Source organism: Nanorana parkeri, unplaced genomic scaffold (genome assembly GCF_000935625.1).
Source record: "Nanorana parkeri isolate BGI_ZX_2015 unplaced genomic scaffold, ASM93562v1 scaffold1326, whole genome shotgun sequence".
Classification (NCBI taxonomy): domain Eukaryota; kingdom Metazoa; phylum Chordata; class Amphibia; order Anura; family Dicroglossidae; genus Nanorana; species Nanorana parkeri.
The window spans coordinates 68,645-75,405 of record NW_017307594.1 but is presented as its reverse complement, the minus strand read 5'-3'; the positions used below and the strand labels follow the sequence as shown (position 1 = coordinate 75,405).

The 6,761-nt window shown below is 45.8% G+C and overlaps 1 protein-coding gene across 1 annotated transcript in view; it reads left to right on the top strand.

Annotated features, from left to right (window-relative positions):
- Positions 1-6,761, top strand: part of MRPL16 (mitochondrial ribosomal protein L16) — a 13,487-nt gene that overhangs the window by 391 nt on the left and 6,335 nt on the right. The window contains exons 2-3 of the mRNA XM_018569365.1: positions 885-956; positions 4,008-4,156. Of these exons, the coding sequence (XP_018424867.1) occupies positions 885-956; positions 4,008-4,156 (221 nt within the window). The remainder of the gene's footprint in view (positions 1-884; positions 957-4,007; positions 4,157-6,761) is intronic.

Sequence of the window (6,761 nt, the reverse complement as noted above, 5' to 3'; positions counted from 1 at the left end):
CCCCCCCCCCCCCTTTTTTGTATATTGCCCTGCCTATGTGCACCTTTCCCTGTTTTTGCTAGTTTCGAACGGGAAGCTGCTGTTTTGTTTTTGTTTATGTTGATCTCGCATCTCTACAGAAGGATCATATTGATATTCTGATCTCATTTAGAAGTTATTGTATGTTTTACAGCAAACTGTAGACTTGCAACCCCCCATGCTCCACCAGTATAGCGTAAGGTGAACTGGTTGCTCTCCCAATGCAAGGAACACAATGTATTCATTGGCTGTTTTGTTTGATTTAAAGATAATCTGTCTATTTGCCCATCCAGGGTAACGTGACAGGTTCTCTTTGCATCCCATCTACTGAAACCTCTCCATTCCTCCGTTGAGCCTTGGGTCTAATCTCTGTGTAAGCTCCATGTCCGAGCTTATAGAAGGGTAATGTTTACCCCTTCCCATGGCTTGTGAATGAATGGCCTAAGCACTGCATTCTGGGAGGAAGGGTAGGAGGTCACATGCTCCTTCATACCCAGTACTGGATATAAGCGGGTTTCAACATACAAATGGCGTGGCAGGAAAACACCGCAAAGCAGGGGTGGGGAAATCTGGTCCTCCGGCTCTTGTGAAACTACAAGTCCCAGTCCCAAGCAGGACTGACAGTACAGGCATGACTCCCAGAGGCGGAGGCATGTTAGGATTTGTAGTTAAAGCACAGCTGGAGTGCCCACGCCTGCAGCAAAGACATTGATGGGTTGGAAGGAGCTTTCAAGATAATCTAAAAATGTGACTGGTTCTCTTTAAGCATATCCTTGTTTAGAAGCTAACCTGCTACGTTTTATTCAGTCGGGTGTTCTTCCTTGGTCACTAACGCACTCCTTTTAATTCTCATTTCCTCCGCACAGGTCGCGTGTCCAACACGCATAGAGCGGTCACAGCCGGACTGAAGTCATATGAACCACCCCCGGATTTTAACAGTGAGTTGTAGAACCAATCCATTTATTTATATAAACACGGAGACCTTTATCATTGTATAAGGCGAACTCTGGAAGATGAGACACAAATGAATGACAATGTTAATGTCACTTTAAAAGTCATTTGCAGTCTTTTTTTTAATAATCTGCAGCTTTCATTAACCACCCGCTGTCCGGCCATTGTCATTAAACGGCTGGACAGCGGCTTCTTGATGCGGGTGGGCGTTTTAAAGTCCCCTCCCCTCCCCGCCCCGCTCGTGTCTGCCGCTAGGCAAAGTGTACGAGCTAATGCCTTAAAGTGTATTTCACCTTTGCACTCAAGTTTGAGAAAATGTCTTTTTATGTGTTTTTTTTGTGTGTGTTCCTATTCACGCACAATACTTAAAAATATATTTTTACAAACATTCTTACCTTTTTAGATGTCTGGGTTGGGTCCTTTCCTAGCTTCTCTCTCTCGGTCTGAGACCGGTACAGCGGCTCTGTGACCGGAGATCAAAGAAAGTTCAGTACACGATCTCCCTCTGATCTCTCCGAATGCAGGAGTGATGCTGCTCCCTGGCTAGAGAAGCTGGTGAAGCAGAACTCTGCTTACGCAGCTTCTCTGGGGGTCCCTAGGTGACATTAGAGGTCTTATAGACAACTGATGTCTCCATAAAGAGGACCTGTCACTGAAAATTGGCTATTACATAGGGGGCTTGTTAGCCCCCTATATGAAAGCAATAAAGTTAAGTGAAAAAAAAATTAGTTACAAAAAAAAAGGTCAAAAGTCACACAGGACTAATAATGTGTGTGTGTTTTTTAAAATCCCCCGCCCCCCACAAACACATACATAAACGAAATTTTCGCCCATTGCACTGCACATGTTACATATCACTGAGAAAGTCGCAGTGAGAGCAATCATTTTAAGGCCATTACACTGATAACACTAAACTGATGAGCGTTAAAAGCTTTTAAAGTGTCGCCTAAGGCCAATTTCTGGTGTGGTTGTTTATTTGCAATTTCACAGGCACACACAATTTTAAAGGTTAAGGCTTTTCCCCACAGTTCTCCTAAGGGTAACGGGAGGACAAAAACTAGCGTCCTCCCGTCACCTCGCGGTATACTGAGACGCCGCACCCAGGACGGATCCTGACATTACTGTCAAGATCCACCCAGCTGCGTGATTGACAGCTGGCTCTGCCTATCTAGAGGCAGAGCCAGCTGTACCCGCCCCGTCTGTTCCGTCAGTCAGCGCTGGAGGATCGGACAGGGGAGGGGGGGAATCCCTGCAGGGAGGCGGGAGTGACAGTCACGGCTCTCTACACGGATATATCGAGAAGTGAGCGAGCACCGGTATGTGTTCGCTCACTTCCCGATCTATTGAGCCGACCTGTGACAGTTTCATTGTCACAGGTCGGCTAGAACTATGAGGCTGATTGATTTTCCCTCGCCTCATAGTTCTCCTTTAAAGCTTGAGATGTTTGGTGTTCTTTTACCCAACGTGACCCCGTCTTTTTTTATATTTTACCAAAAATTTGGGTAAGAATAAATATTTTATAACATAATGCAAGAAAACCCTTTTTTTTTAAAAAACATTTTCGTTACGTTTTTCGCTGTATAATAAAAAATAAAACCCCCCCAGTGGTGATTAAATACCACCAAAAGAAATCTCTATCTGTCCCCAAAAAAAATGGTAGGGATGCACCGATACTAGTATCGGTATCGGTGCCGATACCGAGTATTTGGGTGAGTACTCGTACTCGCCCAAATGCTCCGATACCTAGCACGAGTACTTCCTGTATCAGGAAGCCGGGCAGCGCATCATTACACGCTGTCCGATTTCCTGATTGACCAGGAAACGGCTCCATGCTCTCTCGTCTGCCAATCAGGAAGCCGGGTAGCATGCAATGACGCGCTGCCCGGCTTCCCGATTGGTCAGGAATTCAGCAAATCCGGAAGCCGGGCGCCGTTTAATGACGCAGCACCCAGCATTCTGATTGGCCGGGAAGCCGGCATCATGCTCCCTCATCTCATGAATCATAATATTAAGGAAGTGACCTTAAAGCATTAGTTTGTATTGCTTTAGAAAAAATGTGATCTGTCCCTTTAAGAAAAAGTATCAGTAATTGGTATCTGCGAGTACTTGATCAAAAGTATCGGTACTTGTACTCGGTCTTAAAAAAGTGGTATCAGTGCATCCCTAAAAAATGGTATAAAATTCCTTTCGGTACAGTGTTGAATGACGGAATAAATGTCAGTCAAAGTAACACAGAGCTAAATACTGACAAATGACCTGGCCAGGAAGTGGTTAAAATAATACTAGATGATCCCAGAAAGTCCTTTTTTCGGGCATTTCCTTTTATCAGGTAACAACATTCCGCCCCGTGCTACATTGGGCTCCTGTGTTGTCACACCGACTCTCAATGGATATTACAAATAGACGTTTCATTGCACATTACGCAGACATGGTCCACTATTGTCACCACGAGGAGACTCGCCCTGAGGAATGCTGGGGTGCATGTAGACAGGAAGTGGATGGGAGATCAGCAGCACTGAAAAGCAGCAAAGGATTAAAAAAAATAGGCAAAAAGAGGCCATTGTTTATGATACACAGCGTTTAAAGAAGAACTCTGCTTTATTCGACTTCCCTAGACAAAATGGGCACAACCTTTTGTAGCACGGGGCAGAAGAGGGGGATTGTGGGGAATGCAGAGGCACAGAAGTCTCTACTCCTTGCTGGGCGCAGGCTGCAGCGCTCTGTGTACACAGACCGCAGCATGCAACGGCTCCCAGCGGGGAGGAGAACGAAGGGGCAGAGGTGGCATTGACTAATCGGAAACCAACTAATCGATAGTTATTGATTAAATCGATTAGTTGTTGCATTTTGTGACAATGGTCCCTGGGACCATTGGAGAGAGCAAATTTTCTCAATGGAGATACATTGAGTGTACCTGCCTTTTTGGTAATCTAAAATTTTAAAAAAAGTTTACGTGTGAGAAGCAGATATTTCTGTTTTGCCTGCAGATCGATCGAAAGGACATGCGTTACATAGTGACCGTTTCTTCTGTTTCACAGAGGTCCAGATGAAGGAGAAACCCAAACTACGCTTTATGAACAGAGCTCCGGACATAGTGAAAGTGGTGAGAGTGCCCAGGAGCCTAGGAGACATCCGCGGCCCTGCGACAGAGGGACGGGAGTTCCAGGAAGGAGAATATGGCATCTTGGTAACGATAACCTATAACTAATCCGTATTGTAACTTAAGTAAAATGTGCCCATCGGCACCGGGGTCTCTGTATGTTTAAGTGATAGTAAACTCAGGAGGGAAATCTTACAAATACATTCAGGTATCTTCACTATTAACAACAATGTATCTTATTTGTGTATCAGTCGGCTGCAGATCCTCAAATCATCTGACACTGTCCTTCCTTCTGGAGGGGGGCTACGTCTGTTCCCCATGGTCCCTGTGTGTGTTGTAAAGTAGCCACCGCTCCAAGCTCACATGCAAAAAAAAGTACCAAGAGGGGAGGCACACCCGCACGCATTATACAAGCGATCCAGCAGCTCTACAGCCGCCGGATCGTTTGTATATAAACTGTCATCCAAGAAGCTCCCGGCCGGCCGGGAAGCTACTCGTCTGCCTCCGGCGTCCTCTCGTCACAGACACGGACGAGTGAATTTTCAAGCCCTGGAGATTGTAGTCCATCGCAGTGAGCTCAGAGCGGTGACTACTTTACAACACGCACAGGGACCATGGGGAAGAAAAGTAGCCACCCTCCAGAAGGAAGGACAGTGTCGGCACCAATTCAGAGATGATTTGAGGATCTACAGCCGAGTGACACACAAATAAGTTACATTTTTGTTTAAGGTTCTTGAATGTATTTTTGAGATTGAACTCCTGAGTTTAGTGTTACTTTAAAGCAGGGGTCTCAAACTCGATTTAGTCGTGGGGCCACTGGACAAATTGTTTAGTCCCGTGGTGGCCGCTACTATATACGGTACCAGTTTTAATGTCTGCACATGTTACAAGCGGCAACTATCACTGATTCAAGTTAATGATCAGGTGACAGCCGCTGCATGTACACGCCTGCACACCGCATGTAATCATATGTGATACGATTACATGCAGTTAGGAATCAATCACTATCCCTGGATACACAATTGTGTATCCAGGGATAGTGATTGTTTTTGTAACTGCATGTAATCGTATCACATATGATTACATGCGGTGTGCAGGCGTGTACATTCAGCGGCTGTCACCTGATCATTAACTTGAATGGGTGGCCGTTGCTGCATGTAAATGCCAGATTAGGGATTCCTGCTGCAGGAAAACGCAAGCTTGTGACACAGGAATCCCTAATGGCATCTGAAATATAGGGGGGCCCCCCCCATTCCAATCCCCCACGCACACATAATAATACACTCCCCTCCTTCCAATTCCCCCTCGCATATAAAATCAGAACTGACAGAGCTCGGGCCGGAGCTGACAGGAGCAGCTCGTATGTCCGGTGGCTCGTATATTGATATGCCACCTTTTTTGCTTCTCCACGGACGTTGCAAGTCAACTGGCCAGATAGGTCAGATTCCAGTTGCCTCTGTCGCATGCAGTGGTTCCTCCTGCCGGCTTCTATGTCCCAGAGTGATGTACAATGCAGCAGGAGGAACCACAGTGCATAGTGGAGGAGCAGGTATTTACACACCTGGAAGTTGTACACTGTTGAACACTGGGGAGTTTTTTTTTTTTTTTCGCTGCAACTGCACCTGGTGATTCTGCCAGTAAAAGCAATGCCACTGATTTCCTGCGATAGTGTGATAAGTCTCACTTGGTGTGTTTCTATTGTGACCCTCGTTCCTGAGGAGGGCTATGAGGATACATCCCAACACAAAGTGGGTCAGTCCATTCAACCTTAGGCCCAACTTATCCTAATCCGCTTCAGAGCTCTCCTCTGGGTGACATTGGTTTACACCACTGCAAAAAGCCACGCATCTGTGCCTAAATCACATGCGTACCAACAGATGTGCACAATGCAGAGATTGCAAAGACATTCCCTCCCAAAAAAACACAAAGAAAAGGTGATGCACTACTACTAACAGCACATTACCAAATTTTTAACCAAAGGTCTAACTACTGTAACAGAACTAATGACCAGTTTCCGGAAGCTGTTTGACATTCCTCATTTCGTCTGTATAGCACATCCTGCCTTTTGTAATCCCATGCATCCCAGTTGATTACTATTGATATACTGGATTTTGATGGTGTAACCAGTTTGCACAGTGCGTTTATAAAGTAAAGGGAGACCATACGGTTAGAATGCAATTCGATAAATGAGGGCACGTGAATCAAAAAGTAATAACTGTGAGGGATGAGTTGACAGAGAAAGTAAAAGTACAGTTGTTAGGCAGAGGCAGGTTTGACTTCCCTAACAAGATGAGTTAACAGGGACCACCTAAAGGCAGACCCAGTAGGAGATTGCCAGATAGTTTGGGGTATGGCGTTCCAAAGGAAGGGAGAGGCTCTAGAGAAGTCCTGGAGGTGACAAGGGAAATGGAGAGCAGGGAGTGGTTTGGTGATGTGGCTCAAGGCAGAGTCGTGGATGGCATTGTATGTTAATATTTCGAATGTGATTTATTGGGCAAGTGGAAGCCGGTGGCGTAATTGGCAGAGAGTGGTGGGAGATGTTGAGGATGCGGAGAAGTCTGGGAGTAGCCTTAATCATAGACTGACGGGGGGATACCCTGTGTAAAGGTAGGCCAATGGGGAGGGAGTAATCGTTGACACAAGAGATAACAAGGGAGTGATTTTGTAGAGTTGTGGTGTCATTTCTTAAGAC